Source organism: Chironomus tepperi, unplaced genomic scaffold, assembly GCF_022539635.2.
Source record: "Chironomus tepperi strain 1889 unplaced genomic scaffold, CSIRO-AGI_Ctep_v1 contig_427, whole genome shotgun sequence".
In the NCBI taxonomy this organism is placed as follows: domain Eukaryota; kingdom Metazoa; phylum Arthropoda; class Insecta; order Diptera; family Chironomidae; genus Chironomus; species Chironomus tepperi.
Window position 1 is genome coordinate 531,447 of NW_027226549.1, and position 23,933 is coordinate 555,379.

The 23,933-nt window shown below is 32.7% G+C and overlaps 1 protein-coding gene across 6 annotated transcripts in view; it reads left to right on the forward strand.

Moving 5' to 3' along the window:
- Positions 1–23,933, forward strand: part of sand (potassium two pore domain channel sandman) — a 42,863-nt gene that overhangs the window by 16,715 nt on the left and 2,215 nt on the right. For all 6 annotated transcript variants that reach the window (XM_070649631.1, XM_070649626.1, XM_070649630.1 and 3 more), the window contains 7 exons: positions 8,364–9,121; positions 10,040–10,187; positions 14,845–14,969; positions 15,436–15,537; positions 16,809–16,945; positions 19,054–19,181; positions 19,315–19,438. In XM_070649631.1, the coding sequence (XP_070505732.1) occupies positions 8,986–9,121; positions 10,040–10,187; positions 14,845–14,969; positions 15,436–15,537; positions 16,809–16,945; positions 19,054–19,181; positions 19,315–19,438 (900 nt within the window). In that variant the 5' untranslated portion in view covers positions 8,364–8,985. The remainder of the gene's footprint in view (positions 1–8,363; positions 9,122–10,039; positions 10,188–14,844; positions 14,970–15,435; positions 15,538–16,808; positions 16,946–19,053; positions 19,182–19,314; positions 19,439–23,933) is intronic.

The following is a 23,933-nucleotide window of genomic DNA, read 5'->3' on the forward strand; positions in this document are numbered from 1 at the left end:
ATTTCTTCTTCTTCCACCCTGTCGTCTGTCGACTCTCATATAAATATTCGCAACATTCCTTTGCAACGTGTCGATTGTAAATACCTTAATATAAAATTTATATACAGTCACGAATATAGTTTTTTTTTCTTCACAAACATCTACATTATCATCATCAGTAGCATCGAATTGCATGTAAGCGGAGGCAGACGTTGAGATTGTCGTTGCATGTAATTTAGCCTCTGATGAATGCCAGATTTGTTGTTGTAATTATTGCAATGCTGTGAATGAACAAATAAATATAAAAAGAAAAGTTGTTTCTTCTTCTTTTGTTTTCGTTTCTTCTTTGTGCATACAGAAAAAAAATGTGTGAAAATGAGCTGCTTCATGATTACACAAAAGGGTTTCATTTTCATGCTTATGTTGTATAATTTACCTCTTTTCTTTTGTGACTGAATAGTGTGAATTTTGAACAAAATGGGGAATGAGTTTTAATTGTTACATGTAGTTTTATGTACCGAGTTGCACAGGCTGTTAGGAGTCGACATCATGCATTGTTAGGCACTTGATTTAGTGGGCAGTTCAACTCATTTTGACTTGAGGTTGACTAATTGCAGTCCCAGTGTCGTTAGAAGTTAATTAAAACCCTAACAGACAAAGAGCGTGCACTCAAGAGCAAAGTATGCAAAGAGCAATGCTCACGACCACGTTCACCCAGTATATTTAAAGTGAACGAGCTCTGGAAAGCATGCTCTTTGCCTGTTAGGGAAAGCTAGCTGTTATCTGAGCGGCACCATATAACGAACGGCCTTGCCCCTTAATAATTAGTCAAAATCAGCAGTCACGCTGTCAAAACAGCTTCCCATCTTACCGTAAATACGTCGACTTAGTGATGTTCAAGCATACAATCTGTCCTGTTCGGGTAGACTCCATTTTAGTCATTTCATCAAGAAGTTTCCATTAAAGTGCTTGTAAATCTCATATTTTAAGCAAAATCTACAAGGTTTACTTCAGTACATCCTCAATTTTCCCGATTTTTCATTAATTTACTATAAAAATATCCATCGGCTCAGCTTTCAATCCTTTTATTACCCTCAACATAATTAATTGACCTCTCCTTACTCAATATTATCTCACTCACCTGAGCCATACTCTATTATAAACTACGTGTGCTGCCAGCCGCACATTTTTCACATACATACAACCATTTTCCATCCCATGAATTTTACCACTGATCCCCTAAAAAAAAGAGAGAAAATTCATGCTGCGTCTGTTTGTACTGATTCCCCTTTGTGAATTTATTGTAATGAGCTTGACCTTCCTCGAGAGAATATAAAACACCTCATCTCATTTGGCACAATTTTTATTTCCATTCTTTTTTTTATACTTTTGATGAACTTTTGTCGGTGCCCGCGGGAGTTGAGTTCAGTGATTCATTGCGGATTTTATACCTTAATTTGTTTGTGACTTTGTGCAGTTTAGTGTTTTGATGTTAAAGTTTATTGTGGTTTTATGGAAGTGAGGAATGTTGGTGGATGGTTGATGAGATTAGGAAGTGTTGGCGCTTGTGACTGATTTTTTAACAGGAAGACTGCTTTTAGGTACCATATGTAGGAGCTGGTAGGAGCAAAGCGTGAAGTTGGCTAGGATTTTGTATGCAAAGGTCGATTTAAGGCAATTCGACTCCATTTAAATTAAAGCTCTTTTCTAGTTAGGGACTAGATTTGGTTTTATTATGCAATTACGTCTTTCGATTGTTATCGCCGAGCCAGGATCGTATTTAGAGTTGAGGATGGTAATTTGGGGGTCAAAATTTAATGTGACTTCCTAAACTCGACAAAGCATCCTATCATGTTGAATTTTCATCACCAAACTACATCAAATTAACTCTAACAATTCACAAACTAATTTATGCAATGTAAATCCTTTAAATAAATAAGAATCATTACATCAATAGTGATAAGCTTCATTTAAATTCCTCTTTTTTAACATCCTTACGTACGCGCCCACATGTTGAATTGTTGTCAGCATGATTTTGCAAGAAAAAAGTGAACACTTCCTTGCTATTTTAGCAATGAATAGGAAATCACAACAAAAATGGTAAAGAACCGATATATTTAAACATGTTAATGAGATTTTCCTGCTTCATCAATTATTCAATTCATTTTCAATTTGTTCGAGTCTTTTATTGGCTTTGAATCTTGTTTTTTACTCAAGTCATTCCCACTTTTTAAGCACAGATTCTTCTTCTGTGTGCATCAATGAGATAAAATTCCTTTTACTTATTCCTTGATCTCTAAAAAAAATGTTTTAAAGAATTCTTATTTTTATCTTTTAACTTCCATTCATCAAAAAAAGATGGAACTGAATGGGGAATATGGGGATGGAACATATATTCACATTTGAGTAACAACAATACATACATTAAGGAATGTCAAAAATTCCTGTCATGTAGACATGGAAATCTATGAGATAACAGCAATTTTCATTTTTTTTTTGCCATTGTTGAGATTCTGGAGCTTTAAACTTTGTTAGTGCTTTTAACTGGGAAAATGAATGTAATTCTTTAGAGTCTTTTTTGAATCGTATTATTTTGAGGGATGTGCAATGTTTGAGGAAAGGAATATTGAGATGAAAATCGGGGCTTTTGACGCTGAGGACATATACTTGATATTATTGAATTAAATTGAATTTCCACTCCTTACGGCATTCAATTTTTTAAGTAGGCAAAGAACACGCTCAGAAACTTACAACTCTGACACATGATGAGACATACTACTCTGATGCTACCATTTTGCCGTGTTGAGCACTTTTACTGACCTTAATTTTGTAAACATCCTCTTTGTGCTTACTTACTTACTTACTTACTTACTTACTGCAACCATGTTCCTATTTGGAGTTTAGAATACAACAGGACGCTTTCCACCTGGCTCTGTTTCTGGCTTTGTCTGATTCTGTTAGTGGGCTCTGGGGTGCACTCAGTCTTATTTGAAGCTCGTTGTGACTAGAAGAACTGTGTCAACATGCTCAACAATAGTTTAGGTGACCAGAGAATTTTTCATTAAAAATTGAGACATTTCTCAGTTTAACATTTTTGTTGTCTTTTTGGACAATTTTGAGTCAGAATATTCAAAAAACTACTTAAATTATGTTAGAAACGTGCATACTTCACTTATGTTAGGGCGGCAATCTGCTACAATGGACATTTTGATCTTCAAACTTAAGTCTCCCCGCTTTTATATGCCCATTGTGTTGCAGAAGGCACCTTACAGTGTCTAATCCTTGATTTTCACCGAACATACCGGAAATTATTTACGAATTTTACTTTGATTAAAAATACCAAAATTTTCCTTCTTATCTTCAAATAAATAGTTTTAAAAAAAGCTCAAAGCTGTTGTCATGAGTTGCTAAACAACAAAGATCGTATCATAAATTTAAATAGTTTCTTTCATTGTTTTCATTTTGCGACTTATTCTCTCTTTATTGTGTTGCCTTAGAGTCTAAATTCTGGAATTTTTATCCCATAAAAAAAATAAATAGTATTAAGCACGTGCTTACTTTGTTTATTATTTATTTTCACATTTTCTGCACTTGACTTTGAATTCCTTCATTCCTTAGCATCCTCCTTAATTTATTATATTCATAAAATATATATTCATACCCAACTCTTAATATTTTATTACACGAAATAGATTTGAAATGTATGTCAACAAGCACAGCATGAAATTTTTCACGTTTTTTTTACTAAGAAAAAAATTCCTTCTGGCATTTATGAACAAGAAGAGGAAATAAGATTGAAACAGTAAGAAATGTTGCAATATAACAGGAAATTCCTATAAACAAAACAAGCAGAGATTTCATTTAAAAATCCATGTTCATGATTTATGACTTTCCTCAGCCATGATCAAAAGAAAATTTAAAATCAGGAGAATGAGAGTAAAAAAAAATTAATAATAATGAAATAAAACCGAGAGAAAGAGATGGAAGTACAAAAAAAAAAATCTTTAGAATGCGTGGCGTATAAAATTAATAAACGATGTCGGTAGCTGCTGCTTTAATAGAGTACGTGAAGTGAACATTCTGTGTAATGTGTCGGTTTATTTTCCTACTGACTTTGTTCATGTCTTCTTGTTCTTGAGACAATTTTCGTCAGATTGTCTACTCATTTGGAAATCTTTGACGTGAACTTTTTGAAAAAGTTTTATTGAAAATTGTTTCTTAAGTTATAAGAGGGTGGTGGAGACCAAACTGTTTGTGTCAGAAGTAGAGGTGAAGTCTTGTTCTGGATCATTTTGGTTTGAAAATCAAGTCAGATGCTTTTCTGATCTGACAGTCTAGTTTTAAGTAGCTTTTGTAAAGTGTCTATAGGGTTCATCCAAAATTACAGGCCTGCAGACGAAAAGTGCAACTCTGCACTTTATAGCTCCTCCTGCAGAGGAGTCCGGATCATTTGGCAGAAATTATGGATTCCATCGAATCCATGAATTTTGTGGATGCTGTGGAATCCATGGATAAATTTATAGAAATCATAAAATGTTTTGTGGAATCAATGGAAATTATGGATTAATTCGTCGAATAAAGGTCTGCAGCCTTGAATGAGCTTTAAAGTGCAGCCCAAAACTGCAGATCTGCGCATCAAAAATTAAGGAAAAGCAGGTCTACCTGCCTTGTACGAACTGCAGCCCAAATGCATCCTAAATCTAGGGAATGCAGATCTGCGTCTCTTAGCCGAACCCTAGTATCAATTTATTTTTGACAAGAATTGAACTTACTTAAGCCCAAAGCTCGAAGTCGAGTCGAGTCAACTTGATTTGTTTTGAATCGAGTCGACTTGGTTGAGTCTAGTCGATTCGAGTCGACTTGGTTGAGTCTAGTCGAGTCGAGTCGACTTCATGTGTGCCTAATTCAAGTATTTCGACTCCAAGCTCTACTAAATCCGTCATCTGTTATTTAAATTTGACAAATCTCACCCAAGGGTCAAATTTAATGCCACAATGTAATATAAAGAAAAATTACTTTATTTCTCATCTCATCATTTTCTTCTGTTTTCCATTAAAATTATCGCATTTTTCTTATTTTATGCATTCTCTCTATCTCCGTGCTGTGCTGTTTTATGTTATGAATCTTTAAGACAGTTCTCGTTCCAAATGTTTTGAAAATAATACAAAAAGGATGAAAAAGAAGCAAAAAAAAAATCTAAAATGCAATCTGAATAAATTTTAAAAAGTGAAAAAGAAAATCTGTTCATGCAAAAGTTCGAAAGATAAATTGATGGATGAGTTTGAGAGTGAAATTTAAGTCGTTGTGAATTCATCGCTGTAAAACTTAGTTGAAGGTCACTGAAAAAATATGAAAACTTATTGCAAATCCAATTCAAATTATGGATTTAAAAGTTGTGACATAGTGACATTCTATGTTTAAAATGTGCACCTGTGCTGTGATGATATTGGAAATGAAGTTTGGTTTTGAGTTTAGATTTTCACGAGTAGAATAGGCTGTGATAAATTGACTTACTTGTATCAAGGTATAATGGTGAAATTTGTGGAAATTGCCATCAAATAAGCAATTATTTATTCTAATTGTTGACTAATCAGAGCCTGTTTAACTTGAGCTTGTCCAAAATAATGATCAGTATGCAATTCTTAATCTCAAAAGTCCAAAAAACTGGTTATTCAATCTAAAAAAATTAGAATTGAAAGACTTGATCTTAAGCAGCTAAATTTAGTCATTAATGTGGATCTGGGTGCCGCCACGTCACCACATCGACGACAAGGTCTGTGGTTGTATTGACAACGATATACCGGAAGTTAGATGACATGGACATTTACGATAATCAGGCCTCAGACTGACTTGACTCTGGCCTCAGTCCGGATTTCCACGAATTTAGCCTTAAATCAAAGTAATGTCAGTTTGGCCTTAAAACTTTAGCCAATTTCACACCGTGCGCCTTCCGACTCTGCCGCTGATGCCTTTAGCTGTTCAATACAACGACAATTCTCACAAACTTTCCATCTTGTCTCCCCCCAAAGACGACTCAAACCCGTAAAGTCAAGAAAGCTTATTCAACCTTGATTTATTTTCAATATTCTTTCCTTCATCAACTTCAGATCGACATCACAAAATAAGGCCAATAAAGCTAACATAAAAATCCTCTTATTTCCACTTTCCTCATTCATATCACTCCGTCATTCATTGCCTTTGTTTGCCACGGTCTCGACGAAAAGTGACGTCAAATTATAAAACAAACTAAGACGAGCAACAAAAAAAAAGGAAATTTACTTTTATCAAGCATCTCCTTCGATCATCCATTTCTGTTTCATTTCATTCTTACTGTGTATTTTTTCACATCAATTTTTTTTCACTTTTTTTTTTGATAAACTTCAGAAAGGAAATTGATGAAATATATCTGACAGCGTCATAGAGACATAAACCTTCTTTTTTCCTCTATCCACATTCACATGTGAGGAACAACGACGAACATTTCTCATTTTTTACTCGATGATGAGGAAAATGAAGAAATTTTTTTGAAAATCTTCGTACTTTTTGTAAATCTCGTCTGTTGAGCACAAGTGAGATACAAACAATAACCACTGACCGAGTTGTGACGTCATTAATATTTTCTCAGTTCTTCTTCGTCATTCATTTTTGGCTCTCTTTTGAGGAACAACATCTTTTTTTTTGTTTACGCAATTTCAGCACGTCTTTTGTCTTGTTTAAACTTTTCACGATGTTTAAAAATTTTTTTTGAGAAATTAATTTTTTTTTTGGTTAGTGAACACTTTGAGGTATTTGACTTGATGTGCTGAGTCTTTTGAGGTTTCAAGTGAAAATATTTGAATTTGTATTTTTGGATGTGAAAAATTATTTATTTTAATTTATTTGTATTTAAACTAGTGAGGTACAAAGTTCATATGTGAAATCGAAAGGGGGTGGATGTGATTGGTGTTTTATGTCGATTGTCGTCATTTAGTGTCGAAAAAATAATTAAACAAATTATTTAGTGAATCGTGATCTGACAGAAAATATAAAAACATTTTAGTAAATTGGCAATTTTTCTGCGTAACTACGAACATATTTACTAGATTTCATTCAAAAATATTGTAGAAATTCATGCTGTTTTAGAGATCAACTGAGTTCACAATTTCATATGGTGAATGCTTTGACCTTGACTTGATGCAATTTTTAACTACCATGATAACAACACTTGGAATTTACATACTTACTAACTTCACTGGTCGGACAGATCAGTTGTGATCTATGACCTCTCACATGCGGTGCCTAAAACTGGCTCTATCGCTGTTTTGCACTTAACAATTTCCAATACAAAGCGCAACAATCGGAAGTAACTTTGTACAATTTGGTTTCGGAGATAGAAGTATGTCCACTTACTATATAAAACTATTCTGTTAGTTGCCATCGTATAAGTGAGAAGTATAAACAATCTTTTGATCTTTAAAGTACATGATACGTGATAGAGCTTTGATCGCTTGCTCTATTCTTGCTGAAAACAGGAAGTACCACCAGAAGTTGAAACTCTTAATGTTTGGTCAGCTAGACAGTCTTTTGTCATAAATAGTGGATTTTTCAAGAATATTCTCAATTGCACTTCCGCATGGAAAAAACTATTCTTATCAATTTTTTGTATGGCGAACGGAATTCCGAGGAGGTAGCTTAGATCTTACTAGATCTTGATTTTTAAGTCTGGAAGTGGACAGGACTTTACTCGATGATTAATTCCTATTGATTCACTGTGAATCGTAGGGTGTTAATGAAGCGGTTGAACAGTTTCTCACAGATCTGTAAAAAATGACTAATTCCGCTGATTTCGTTTGTTGTTGCTCTACCTCCTTCTTTATGGTTGTTCGTCAAGTGATTTTATCTTACTTGACATTAATTAATCTTGTTTTTTGATTGGAGAACTGGGGAAGTTGACCAAAACGTTACTGGATCTGGCTTTTTAAAATTTCGGATTTGATATTTATTAACCAATTGTTACTTAATTTCAATTACAGTTCGCTAGCTCAAAAAAGCACCTAAGTCTCTCGATCAATACCGCGAGGACTTTAGTAAATTTCTTTTGAACATGACCTTGGTTTCAAATATTTTCATCGTCATTGCAACCATAACTGTTCCCATGAAAACAGCTCAATTTATTTATTTACTGTTATCTGCATGAAAATGTTCAATCACAAAAAAATATCAAATGACAAACAAAAAATAAAAATGCTTTATTCTTCTCAATTCTCTGTGTCCTTTTGTTCCATCCATTTATTCACATAAAAAAAATTCATATCAAAATCCAATGTCATCAAGTATGAGAAAAAGGGAAGCTTGACGTTAAAAAAAGAAACTTTTTTCATTAAATATTTTAATCCCAATTTCAGTTAAAGATTAAAGGACTTTAATAAATACACAAATAAATACGTGAGATATAAAAAACAGCAAGTCGAGATGACACAAAAAAAAAGGTGTATGTACAGTGTTAACATGAATTCCTGATTATGAGAAACTTTCGTAATAAAATTAAAGAAAATGAGTCAACAGCTACAACCAACGGGATGGATATATGTTATACAAAAGCAATAGCCTATAGTCCCTAAATTAAATGAGGCCCTCAACAATTTTTCTCGTTTGACGAGGGTGTGAGATATTGTGTTGGATATAAAAATAAAAGAAGAGGGTATAAAATAACGCGCACACACACAACACTCACACACACACGTACACAATTGTAAATATACATTCGCTTTCGAACAAAAAATTCATCGGGATTGTGATAACAGGTTGGCCTTATCCATACATATATATATACAATACCGGATCTGTATCATCGAGAGCAACAACAGAAAAAAAGCGAATTAACTTTTTGTGTGTGTGTGTGCGTGAAAGGGAAGTACAAAAAAAAAGTTGTAAAAATAAATTGAAAGTTACATAAAAACAACAACAACAACAACAGTGCAGAAGTGAAAAAAATAATTTATCTGAAAAGAGAGAGAAGGTAACAAAATGGAGCGAAAACGGTCAGTACGCCGGAGGCAGAAGGCACCATTTGAACGTTTAAAGGATCATTGCCGGGCATTTACAGCATTTATGTTCTCAAATGTTGGTATCACATTTCTTGTTGTATTCTATATAATTGCTGGTGAGTGTTGATGGACATTTTTTTTTGTACTTTTATGGGTTTTGTGGAATGAGGATTTTGGATGTTGGGAATGTGATATTTTTCGGGCTAATTTGTTTCATATTTTGAAGCATGAATGGGCAATTATGCTTGATAAAATTTAAATCTTTTGAATTACATAAATTGGCAAATTTTGAGAATTTGATCCTTGAGGAGGAATGTTGAATATAATGATCATAGCAAACATATTCGATATTGTCGAGGCTAATTTGTTTGCATGTTTGGGAATAGTTCCAATTTACTTAGCCTTATCCAAACTTCATTTCAAACATTTGGACTTTCAATATTTAGGTAAATTTGAATGAAAATTTCTTCAATTTTCGTGTATTTTTACTATCAGGAAAGTAAACTTAGTAATTGTCAAAAATTCTGCCTCAAGCCGTCTTGACTCTGGCTTAAAGCTTGATTTCATCAAATTAGGCATGAGACCAGAGTCACTGTTGTCTTGGCATCTTCTTGAGTTATTGCATTAATTGAAGATCTCATAGTCTTGAATTTTGAATGAAATAGTCAAATCAAGTCAATTTGACTGCTCATAAAATTCAAGTCGACTTCGAACTAAGTCTTATTGCTTTCACATTAAAGGTACATCTCAGCACCTGGGGTGCAGTCCAGGTGAAGTTTTTGATGTTAAATTTCTCTCGGACATACAGATTTCTTCAATTTGCTAAGATTTTTGGAGAAATTGATTCAAAACTGTTCAAAAGTTCTCACGAAAATATTGGAAATCCACATTCTCGAACTTTTTCTGACTAGACCCTATTTAGTCTTCAATTGAACCTTTTACGTTTCTAATTTGATCACTTGAATTTTATCACAATACCGAACCTCACAATTCCAAAAATCAATCACATTTTCTTTCAAACACTCTCTTTACAGGTTCATTACTATTTGAGAAAATTGAGGAAGTGTCACATGAGCAATTTCAGGAACAAACAAACTTAGACCGATTAAATGCTGCAATGGAATTATGGAAAATTTCATGTTGCACACAAAATACATTCGATAGAGCTAGTTATGAAGCAGCGTAAGTTTCATTTAGTTTGATGAGCTTTATTAAGCTTGAGTGACTCTAACAGGCAGAGTGACTGGTTTTAGGTGCTGTATTGGTCATGAAAGCGTGCTCTTTGCCTGTTAGGATGTGGTTTAAGGCTGTGGAACTGATAGAAAGTAGTTTAAACACATTTTGATCAGTTCCACATCCTTGATGAAGTCTAAAAAATGTAAAGAAAAACCTTGAAAGTCAGTCACAGTTTCAACAACCTCAACGATAATTTTTGCATATAAAGCACAACTAAAAGCCTAAAACTTTCAAATTATTCCGCAAATTAAACAAGAAAACTTATCATATTCAGAGCCTCCCCAAAAAATAATTTTTCCATCACATGTCAGATTTCCTTTTCGTCCTTCCCAGAAATGTTTCTCTCATATATGCAGAAAGAAAACTTTTTTTTACCATAAGTAGTCATACAATCGAGAAGAACATCTCACTTAACCTCCTATAAATGTGTGTTCACGTATAAGTAAAACAATAAAAATTCCCTTCAATTAAGCCTGACACCGTAAAGCAATCCAAGAATCCAATGAAAATCTCCCATTCATTTCTCGTCTTTTCATGTATTTACAAAATAATTTACGGGAAAGGTAAGAAGAATATCAAGTAAGAATAAAGTGTATGGCAAATAAATTGCGGAAGTAACTTTTTTTTCTACTTCTGCCTCCTAAATAAATGACAATTTCACAATTCAAGAATCTCTTTAGATATCATCCAAGTGTACGTTTGTTTCTTGGGTAAGTATGTAGAGAATAATAAGAGGATGTAGAGGAAGGAAAGAAAAATCGATTTTCATTAGCATGAAATTGTAATTTATGCTACATAGGAACTTGGATTTTTCCAACTGTGGATTTGTTTTTGTCTTTTCTTTATATTCAAATCGTCTATAGACAATGCCATGCACTTGCTAGATGAGCAGTTCCGCCAACTTTGTTAGTCTATGTCTTGCTGCTGTTATATACAGCATTTAGATGCCAGAATTTATGCTCTTTCCAAAACTGATAATAGAAAAAATAAAAAAAAATATTTTTCTTGTCTCTTCTGTTCATGTTCTGATTTTTTTTTCGTTGTCTTTCCCGCTATTTTTTTCATTGTTTTGTGTCTCTAAGCTGAGATGTGAAAAGGAAAAGTTTTCTTTCAAAAAGCTGCAGTAGGATGTGCCGATGTTACGCAAACTGTTGATAAAAATTGTTTTTCTTTACATTTTTTTTTGAAGAATAAGAAATTTTTCTTAAACAAGAAAAACAAGGAATGTCGATTAATTGTCCTTGAATTTGAAGGCTTTTGGATATGCAGAGTTGATGATGACTGGAGAGTCAAAGCTGCAGAGCAGTAGAGGTTTTGTGATACGGAATATGGTTCATAATACATCAACGATTGTAGAAGAGCAGAATACGCTAATATGAGCAAACTCTCGTGAGCATGATCTTAGACTGTTAGAGGAGCATATTGTGAATCCCAGTCATATCGAGCAGCTTGGCGTAGAACAATAATACGGAAATGTCAATTATATGTCAAAACAGAGAATTTGTACAAGCTTTGTGATGTGGCCAGTAACAAAGTCAGATGGAAGGCCTTTTTTAATAACCTAGGCTCCAAGTCGGAACATGGTTCTAGGAGGTAAGTAAGTCATATCGACAAAACTCTACATATTGATTGAGAGATCGCTCTTAAGTGGGAATAAAGCACTCCACATTGGGGCCAAAAGTGGAAAAGATGGCAATAATTCATCTGATATGCCTATATTATAGACACTAGTGAGTACTATATAGGAAAAATAAAATTTCTCCCCATGAGTGCACTGTGCGCGTAATACGAGGGAAAACGTTTTTTGGGTAGAGGGGACTTTCAAATCGTTCTAACTTTTCACTGCCTTAGCAGAATTTTTTGAAGTTTTTTTTATTTAGTAGGTATTAGTAAGGCCTTTCAGAAAAATATTCATATGTTACAATCTGGGTCAATTTGGGTGTAGAAATTTCAAAAAAAGTTCGAAAAAATGCATTTTTTTAGTATTTTTCACTTCTTGTGGCTGCATACGAAGCTATAACTGTTAATAAGTTACTGCATATGAAAGATCTTATTTATATCTACAATACCTACATACATCATAAAACAAAAAAATTCTGTACAGATAGTCAAAATTAGCTTTGAAGTTAAAAACACGTGGTTCTTCTGCCTTCTTGGGTCAATATGACCCCCCGAACATGACCAGCGGTTTTTTGAACCTAGTTATATTTTTACCTAACACACTTATCTATCTAATAAAAACAAAAAAATATCAATTTTTCTGCCAGCGCGATATCGAAAAATTGACTTGAAGGGGGTCAAGGGGGGGTACCCCAAAATTCAAAAATTTCTAGTAATTACCAAACTTGATGAAAAATTTTGAAACTTACAGATCTTATTTAAACACTACTAATATTTATATTGATATCAATAAAAATTGTTACACAGTGTAATTTTGCCAAAAATATTGAAAAAACTGGTTTTTGTGTTTTTGAATCTACTAAATGACCTTTGAACGTACTATAACCAAATATTTTCTTAATATCTCATTAATTTATGTAAAGTGCATTAAAATACCTTTCCAATGATATATAATATGTTACATGATCTGCTTTTTATATCGAAAAAACCAAAAAGTTGTCAAAATTTTTCAAATCTGAAAATCTATAAGTTGCTATTTTGCTCATAATTATTGTAAATTTCAACAATATTTGACAAATTTGGTATTGTTGGAAAGCTAAAAGCAGTATCTATGAGATAATAAAAAAATTATAGCTTGAGATGTACCCGGTGCACAGATATGCTAAGTCCAAAATGTTGTACTTTGGCTATCCGTCCTAGGTGCAACGACTATCCAAATTTTATTTTTGAAAGTGATTTACATATTTTTACTCTAAAACTGTCTAAAAACAGGAAATAATCCCATTTTACACCATCAAAACCTGTAAATGACAGAAAATAATTCAATCAAATTTTTCGAAAATTTTCGAATTTCAAAATTTTTCCGTTTGCTTATTTACAGTTTTTGATGGTGTAAAATGGAATTATTTCCTGTTTTTAGACAGTTTTAGAGTAAAAATATGAAAATCACTTTCAAAAATAAAATTTCGATAGTCGTTCCACCTAGGACGGTTAGCCAAAATACAACATTTTGGACTTAGCATAGCTGTGCACCGGGTACATCTCAAGCTATAATTTTTTTATTATCTCATAGATACTGCTTTTAGCTTTCCAATAATACCAAATTTGTCAAATATTGTTGAAATTTACAATAATTATGAGCAAATTAGCAACTTATGGATTTTCAGATTTGAAAAATTTTGACAACTTTTTAGTTTTTTCCAAGTTTTTTCGATATAAAAAGCAGATTATGGTACATATTATATATCATTGGAAAGGTAATTTAATGCACTTTGCATAAATTAATGAAATATATAAAAAATATTTCGTTAAAGTATGTTCAAAGGTCATTTAGTGGATTCAAAAACACAAAAACCAGTTTTTTCAATATTTTTGGCAAAATTACACTGCGTAACAATTTTTGATGACATAAATATAAAGTATATTAGTATTTGAATAAGATCTGTAAGTTTCAAAATTTTTTATCAAGTTTGGTAATTACAAGAAATTTTTGAAATTTGGGGACCCCCTAGACCCCTTCAAGTCAATTTTTCGATATCGCGCTGGCAGAAAAATTGATATTTTTTTGTTTTTATAAGATAGATAAGTGTGTTAGGTAAAAATATAACTAGGTTCAAAAAACCGCTGGTCATGTTCGGGGGGTCATATTGACCCAAGAAGGCAGAAGAACCACGTGTTTTTAACTTCAAAGCTAATTTTGACTATCTGTACAGAATTTTTTTGTTTTATGATGTACGTAGGTATTGTAGATATAAATAAGATCTTTCATATGCAGTAACTTATTAACAGTTATAGCTTCGTTTGCAGCCACAGGAAGTGAAAAATACTAAAAAAATGCATTTTTTCGAACTTTTTTTGAAATTTCTACACCCAAATTGACCCAGATTGTAACATATGAATATTTTTCTGAAAGGCCTTACTAATACCTACTAAATAAAAAAAACTTCAAAAAATTCTGCTAAGGCAGTGAAAAGTTAGAACGATTTGAATGTCCCCTCTACCCAAAAAACGTTTTCCCTCGTATTACGCGCACAGCGCACTGTTGGGGAGAAATTTTATTTTTCCTATATAGTACTCACTAGTGTCTATAATATAGGCATATCAGATGAATTATTGCCATCTTTTCCACTTTTGGCCCCAATGTGCACTCCTGCACATATTTTCGGTCTGTTGCATAACGACTCGGCCACAGAGTGCTGAAAATTAAGCTCGCATTGGCGAAATTGCCTACATACCCCAGATCCTACTCTGCTCAGAAACCAGAACGACAATACCTCATAGTTTGCGAATACAAAAAGTAAACAAGCTTTTAACAGAGAACAAGCTTCAAAGGCCAAAATTCTTGCCAAAAGCATTCAAAATCCAAGGACATACAGGACATCCCTTGTAATACAAAAATATTCAATTTCTCAACTTTTCATTTATATTTTATTTATTTTTTTTTTAATTTTCCAATTTTCACAATATAAACTCCTTTCAAAAGTGTAGAACAGAAATTATTGTCATTTCAAACAGCAGTGACTGACAGACAGCGTAAAGGTGTTCCTGATGGTAAATGGACATTCTCAAGCGGCTTTTTATATAGTTTAACTGTAATTACAACAATAGGTAAGTCTGAATAGTCATAGTTAATTATGTGAGACTAAATAATACAGATGTGTTAATTAATTTAAGTACCTAGCATCAACAGCAGTGACAATAATAAAAAAGCACTTTTCAGCTTGATTTGAATTATTATGTTCATGGCTAAAATAATCTCTAATGGTCATGATTTGCACAATTGCTCATGCATTTAATAATTTTCATCCATTTCGAATGTAATAATTCATTTCATTCGTTAGCTTCAGTTCATTCATATGCTGAACTCAATATTTTTTTTTTCATACATATTTTTCTAGTTTGTGCACAGCTAGACACCTTTATTGTCTGGCAATTTATACCAAATGCTATGCTGCAATATTTTATTGAATCTCACACATCTTACTTTCTATAGTTGTGTCCTATTCTCTATTTTTTTCATTACTACCTATTCATTATTATTATTATTCTTACTTTCTATATATCGTATTTGCAGGATATGGAAATAAAACACCTACAACTGAATTGGGCAAAATCACAACGATATTCTACGCAATTATCGGAATGCCATTGTTCCTTTTATATTTATCAAATATTGGTAATTTATCACCTCTTTACCTACCTACACATACATACATATATCCTAAATTTTATTTTTGTGAATCTGATGACCACAGCATAATTGTTCTCACATTTCTATGGCAAAGCAGAGAGGGGCGTCACATTTGGGATTTATCGTTTGATTTCTGATCTCACTAGTCTTGGTGTTATTGAATGTTTATCTAATTAAATATATTTAGCTAGTGGTGTGAAATTATAAAGCTGAATTGCTGGTGTATAGAAATATTTAATTTAGATTGCTATATAAAATTATTAGGCGATAGTGTAAAATAATTTGGTCATTTTGATGAAAAGCTGTTTCATATAGTATTTGACAGCAATATAGATTCAATGAGCTAGAAGGAAGTTAAAAATGATTGAAATTTGAATTAAAATTTTTGAGAGGTGATTGTGATGAATAATCTGATCCATTCACTTTGGGTCCATTTATTTATGACTTAACGCAAGAAATCGAATTTTCATTCTTCAACTCTCCTTAAAAAATTCTCAACCCACTCTCTCAATAGCGTTAAGTTATAAGTGAACAACATATATTTTTTAATTTTCAAGCATATTGGATATGTAAACAGTAACAGGAGCAGAGCCATTTAAGTGCTGTTCACTTATCACACAACGCTTATAAGGGAACGAGGTTAGTGGTTGCTGCTCCTCCTCAAACAACTAGAAATAGTATTTCTTAAAAAAAGAGAGTGAGTCATAAAGAATACTCCGAATAGTTCAAAGCGGTTAATCGATCAAAATCCAAACCCAGGACGACTTGAATCTGATTTGGTGCTTGATTCGGTTGAAATCAGGCAACATGCCATTGAAACGCCTGGTGAACTATAGATCGATTAACCGACTTGTGCTATTCGGGTACACATAAGAGAATGAAACTTTCTTTCTGGGTTCAATCCACTTTTAGACAAAAAAATCCTTAACTTAATAGTAGAGCTGCTACAGAATTTTAAGTTCAATTATCACCTAATCACTCTAGGATAAGTGCTCAAATGAAAGCAATTCTAGAGTGTCCCACCAAGCATTTTAGAAATTAAAATTCCCCTCAAATGTTAACCAACTCTGCTTAAAATTCACATGTGAAGAGCAAAAATGCCCAAAACACTAAAACATAAAAAGAACGACCAAATAATAGAAAAGAAAGCAAGAACAAAAAAAAATATATACATCCACAGAAAAAAAAAGAGACAGATGGGAGAGAGAAAATTAATACTGAAAAAAAAACTTTTTTTTGTCCTTAATTTATTGCAGGTGATATTTTAGCAAAGTCATTTAAGTGGATTTATGCAAAGTGCTGTTTATGTCGTATTTTTCCCAACATTGCACGTCGACGTTTAGCACGAGAGAAGCACAAAGAGCGATTACGTCAAAGCATTGGTGAATTTCCGGTAAGAGATGAAAAAAGTTTTTTTTGTTGCCTTCAAGGGAAAAAAAGGGAGGAAGGAAAAAAATTATTAAAATGAAATAAAGCATGTGACAGAAATTAAAAACAAATAAGAAGCAAAAAAGTACATAAAGTTTGTTCCATTTACAATCTCGAGCAGCATTTGCAGTTTAAATGTATCGAATTTAATGCAACACTTTTCTTTGATATCTAATATTGAAAAAATACAAGTTTTTGGATACGGTGGTATGCACACAGATGGCTTGAAGGTTATAAGAGGGAAAAACAAGGAACGAATATGAAAGTTCTGAAGGTTGTCGTTCTGTTGCATTTATTTATTCCAAGAAAAATATTAAATGTTACAAATAGCTACAAGTAACATCGGGTTATGGTTTTGTGCTTTAATTGGATTTAAAAGTGTCAAAGTCACAGAAACCTTTAAGTTTCCTATTTAAATGCTTCTAGCTTGAAAAGTATTTGAAGCTAAATTTAGATGTTTAAGGCTTCTCAATGAATCTTTTCAATTTTAAATTATTTGAGGCTATTTTGTAATAGACATAATATTTATAGACGATTTTATATTGACCTAGCATCTGGACGAGCATTTTTAGAATTTCAGATAGCAACACAGTAACTCCTACTTATCTAACGAATATGTCAAGTTTCGATAAATATATAATCTAAATTTTATTGAATTTACAATAAGCATGATTGATATTTGTGAAATATTTGACAATACTCACCCAAAAATATCCGAAAGCTAGTCTGTCATACATTTTCAGACTAACATATAATTCAATTGAACTCAGTAATAAAACATATTAATTTTCAATAAATTACAACTAATTAAATACTCGATAGTTGACATCAAAATTCAAATAAATTTAATATGATCAAATTAGGGTACGGGATGTTGATTATTTCATTTTTTGAGGCTTGCAAGCATGCTAGTACACTGTTTTGAATATAATATAGTTGATCACCATTAGGTTTTGATCAGCATTGATCGTTTAAAGTACCTAAAACAGTAGTCCCAACGACAGAAATTTAAGAGGCTTCGTCGTGGATGCTTTTAATCTTCTTCGTGGATGCATTTATTAATACCAAACGGTAGTGACCCGAATTGACAACAAACCGTTAGAACTTGTCATTAACTCGACATTAACTAGTTATAACGTATTTTTGTCCACTCAGGTCACTTAAATGTAGCATTTATTTGGCTTTCCTACCTAGTCGATATGCTATAATTTGGTCCTATATTAAGTTAGGTCTAATGAAACGCAATATGATTACTCAAAATCAATCTTAAGAGAAACAGTCTGCTATTATTCCACATTATGTCTGATTATAAATATGACAATTCATGTCAAGGACTATCAATTATTAAGAACATAAAAAAAGAACAGAAGAACAGAAGAGGTTTATTCCCCAATAAAGCAAGATTTGATCTGCTGAAAACAGCAACCTGTGGAAGGAGATATCGGCAGAAGCCGTGATTTGACAGCTGACCGGTATGTCAGCTCTTCTTTAAATCACATAAATTATAATAAGCAAACAAGACTCTTCAGTTTTAAAGTCTTGTCTTAAACAAACTTAAATTTCAAATCTTCCATCTCCTTCCAAATAGCCTCCACCGCATGACCACCAAACAAATCAACAATATAAATATAAAAAAGTTAGAAAATCGCATTTGGCAAATAAATCTGCTACCCTTGTTTGTTTTCAGCTTCCTCATCGCATAATATTTTATATCACATTGGGTGGCCCATTAGTAAAGTCATAATTATAATTTGTTCCAATTTATTGACATGTAAACAACAGGCGAGCATACTGTTAGGCTATTACTGTGTATTTTCGGGGGATACGGGAGCATTGGCAGTCTGTCAAGCATTGTATTTGTGAATCAATAAAAGTGTGAGGAAGGCAATCGACCAGAAAAGCTCAATAAAACAAATAGAAAATTTTAATTATGATTTATATTGTTGCTCGGGTAATAAATTGAGCATAAAACCTCAAAAAAATATTTAAATCCAAAAATTCATTTCTGATTTTTCTTTTGTTTCGATTCTTGCAATCCATTGACTATCAACACTCATATTCATCTTCCATTAGAGCGATAGCGGAAGCATAGCAACGAGCATAACCTCATGTGAAAACGATTCAGACATTGAAAATATAATACAAGAAGATCCGCAGGCCATTACAGTACCAATTACCGTTTGTGTGGCTATCATGATTGGGTAGGTAGATGAGAGCAGCAGAACATAACATAAATTTTCTACTAACTGTATATGCGACAGACTATTTACTGAAATATTTGACTCATCAGCACTAATTGGAATTTTTTTGTCATCTTCCTTCCTAAATTTGCAGATACATTTTCCTTGGAGCTGTACTTTTCAAAGCATGGGAGGATTGGAATTATTTAGATGGTAGTTACTTCTGTTTCATCTCACTGTCATCAATTGGATTTGGAGATTTAGTGCCTGGTGCTGCCGTAAGTTATTATCAATTTAACAGTTTCAATAGGCTATGTTTGATTGAAAAAAATCTCTAGTTTTTGGATATATGAAGAGATATTCTTGGAAAAGGTTATGTGATATATGCAGATAAATTCAGCTATGGTTGTAATGTGTTGATTTTCAACTGGAATGGATATGGGATTTTTTTGGGTTTTTTTTTTGTGAATATCAGGAAGAAGGAAATGGTGTATATGGGAGGAATGGTTCCTCGATTTGCATAGTAGTTTGTGTATGGTCAGATGTTAAGCAGATTAGCAGATATCTAAGTGTCTCAGTAGAGTATTCGGCCAGTAGCTTGGTTCAAATTTGGTGTGATAACTTGATAGTGGTCGGTTCGGATCCTTCCATTCCTAAATGTGTGTGTTGTCTGAACTTTAGAAAATTCGATAGCTTTAATGTCTAAGATCAATGAAAAATTGAATCTTTGGACATTTTGGATTAGAGGACGAATCAGGAATTTGAAGCATAGAATCTAACAATTGTTATGAGAAAGCTATACGGGGCTGCCTGATGAATGCAATTGTATGCATCTAAGAGTATCATTTGGTTCATATAGACGATAGATATCCTCGTTCTATTTAACTGAACAGGTTCTGACTTTAATTTTAACTGATCAGGTATAAATAGACACACTTCATGTCCGGGAGACCTACTGTGCCTAGCAGACAATGATCATACTTTTAAGAGCTGAGATCACGCATGAAGAGGATGATGCTCAACTGTTATATTTTAGTATATGAATGCTCTTGGAAACATGTTCTATACAAGTTAGTGTGTCTTTGTAAAATATTGACTTTAAGCTTTGAAGTTCATTTTCTAAGAATCCTCAACTTGGATATAAATTGGATCATTTCCATTCAAGTCATCCTTCAAATAATCACCACAGAAAAATAAATAAATTCAATTCCACCAAGTGCCACCTAAAATTTCCAAAATGGTCCCCCAAATAAATGTTCACCCACAACATTTCAATTACATTATAAAAGTCACAAACTTTATTGTTTACAATTTAAAATTTCTTGTCCAAATTTATGGCACTTAGTGCTTAATATTTCACAGTGCTAAACTTTCAACATTAAACAATTTGACATTTTTATCGTTTGTGAATTATAAAAATTTACTTATAAAAAAATAATTTTCAATTCGCTGGTGAATAATAAAAGAAAATAACTCCTCCAGATCGCCCATTTACCATTAATTTTTATTGTATATATACTTCCTCCCCACCAAAAAAAAAAAAAAGCCATTATATAAGCACAAAAGTGTTTTTGTGAAGAAGAAGCAGTTTTTTGTGGTTAAGAAAAATTATATACTTTTTTTTTCGACACAACAATAAAAAGAATGTGATAATAAATTGTTTATTCCGAATGTGATGAGATGTGTGTATTTGATGGCTACAATTTTCATGTGAAAATGAAAATTTTATTACGCATTTTGGTTGTAACAAATTCACATATCGATATTTGAATTTTCATCTTTCACTCCTTTATGTTCATTTTCACAACATCAAATGGCTTCTTTTTTTACCAGTTTATGTGCGTCTGAAAATGCCTACTTCCTCTCTCTCTCTCTCACTCTCTCTCTCTCCATCAATTTCATATGAATAATTGCTATATTTAGTATTCGTCATTGTCGATTCGTGCATATATTTGCGTTTATGTATCCTATCGATATTGTTTTTCTATATTCGGAAATGGGTGAGAAATATTTTATGGGAGATTGTTACAAGCTATGTTGTCCGGCAGGTATGACAATTGACTTTTTAGATTAGGTACGGTGTTACTGAAACATGGCTTAAATTATGCTTTAGAATATACTTCTTTATCCCATCATGAACTTGGACTTATCGAAAAAAATAAAAAAATACGCTAAGCAAGCATAATTTTAGAACTTTAATCCGAAAATTTCTTCTATAAAGCTTTAAGCCACACTATTTTAATTTGACAAATTAGTCTATATTTTTGCTTAATTCAAATCCAACTTGAAGCCAAATTTCATTAAAATTCACCTGCATCTTGAATTGAAGATATGTCAAAACAACTGAAAGACACTGAATCTGGAATGTCTAGAGCAGTGATGGGCTGAGGTGTACCGTTGCACAAAAAAGTTGGCCACCACTAGCTTAGATTCATATTTTTAGATTTTTGTCCAAAAAAGCCTGCTGAAAATATTCAAGCACCACTATTTCAGTAGGATAAATCAGTATAAAACCTTACTTAAACCAGATTCAGTGTGAACCAGATTCAGTATAAATCCAAGTTCGATGAAAATTCAGCTGAATCTGACACAGCTTCAAATATTCATACACCATTCGCATTTTATGAGTTGTTCTTAGAGTTTGAGTACATTTTGTACATCAACTCTCTCAGATTTTCAATCATCGTTGACATCAAATTTAACATTTTTATGTTCTTCCATTCTTTTAAACGGAGAAACTAACTTATTTTACTGACCAAACAGATCCATGGGATCCATGGGTGAACTGTGATCCATAGGATCTCTTAATTGGAGTAAGAATCTAGGACTATCGCTGGCGGCCCTTTGCCGATTATCAAATTCTGAACTATCCCTATCAACAGCTTAATTCCAAGAGTACTTAGCCTCAACCCTGTTCTCTTGCCATCTACAAAATCAAACTTAAAACAAACGGAAGTAGACACAGTTAAAAATGGAACGTGGGCAATGGTATTCTTAGGAGTCATTTTCACTTAAACGAAACCTTTCTTAGAATTTGCTATGCTTAATTTTTTGAAAAATTCTTTAAGTTCCTTCCAAATAATTTAAAGACTCTGCTTCAGTATTAAAATGTCAAGCAATTTCCAAAAATCATCCCACAAATCTAAAGCTTTTAAACATTCTACAAAATCCCACGAAATTTTGTCACAGCTGAATTATTCATTCCTTAGATGATATTGTATATACCCCATGTGCACATACAACTAGGTCAAATATAGTAAACATACTTACAAATTCAGAAAACTATAATTCTAAAAAAAATACACAATGCCATCATGGCATATGTTTGTGAGAATATGATTTCAATAATTCATAGCCGGTCTGGTACTTCGCATGATTTTTGATTACATTTCTCTACTCTCTAGCTACTACTATGTATGACTGTATACATATACATATACTTTTTGTCGGTTGGTTACATGATGAATGATTTTTCATTTTCATTCGGTGTGTATTTCATTTTTATTTCAAGTTATAAATTGTTATTATGTAACGCAACCATACACACACATAAACAGCCACACCATACACACACGTACGTACCTTCCCAGAAGGATTAGATCTCTGATCGAGATATTATTTAGTCTACAGATTCATATTAATAATGATCCATTGAATGAGTGAGATGAAGGAATAACAAAAAAATAATATTTTTACATCGAGCATGAAGGAGCAACAGAAACGAGGAAGAAAAAAACAATTTTCCGAATGCATTCTCTTTTTTTTTCTCACACTCGCAAAACAGTAAATGGCAATAAAATATTTATGATGCAATATATTTTATTTTACATTCTACCCCCATCGACTTTAGCCATTGCAATTTTTTTAATGCATTATCCGAATGAATTGCTGAATGTTGTGAATATACTTTGTGTTTTTGAATGCACTGAGGCTACGCATTTCATAAAATCGGCTTTCATGGAGTAAAAAAGCTTCAGAAATGAATCAAAAGTTGCATCATTATTATTAGTAATTTTATTGCTTAAACGTCACTAAAATGTATACACAAAAAAAACCGGCGATACTTTGTACAAAATAAGAGATTTTTATCGTATTTAAGCGCAGTAAAATATCTTTTTTTAATGATCGTCATCATTTAACAGCGAAGCATTTATTATGAATTTGCATTCATGTGTTTTCACTGTAAAATGATTAATATTTGAATGGGAAATATAAAGCCTGACTTTTTTTTCACATTCATTAACTTTATGAAGAGAGTTTTGATGGGAGGGAGGGGGAGGAAGTACTGTAATTATGATTGTAACTAAGTGATACAGTTATTAAAAAGGATATCATTTAAATTGATACTTGGTGGCATTGCGTGTAATCCATGGGTGTTGCTATGGGGATGGATTAATTATGATCAGAAAATTATCAGATATGGATTGGATTTACATCGTGGTTTTGTCACAATTTGGTCGAATTTCGGATGAGGTTTCGAAATTCTCCAATTTTTGAGTTTGAAGCATCGTCCAAGTGTCCATTTACTTATTATCCCGAGGGACACAAACAAAGGCTCCGCCAAACCTCTTTAACTCAAACCAAATAGAAGCCACCTCCGTTTGGCGTCTTTACGGCTGCCACATTTTATTTACCACTTTTACTATTACCCAATGGAAGTCGTCTCCGTTTGACGTCATTTTGGCTGCCAAATTAAGATGGTTTCTATTTGGTATTAGTAAAAGAGGTTTAGTTGAGCCTTTTTCATTGTCGCTCATGTATGTAATGCTGAAA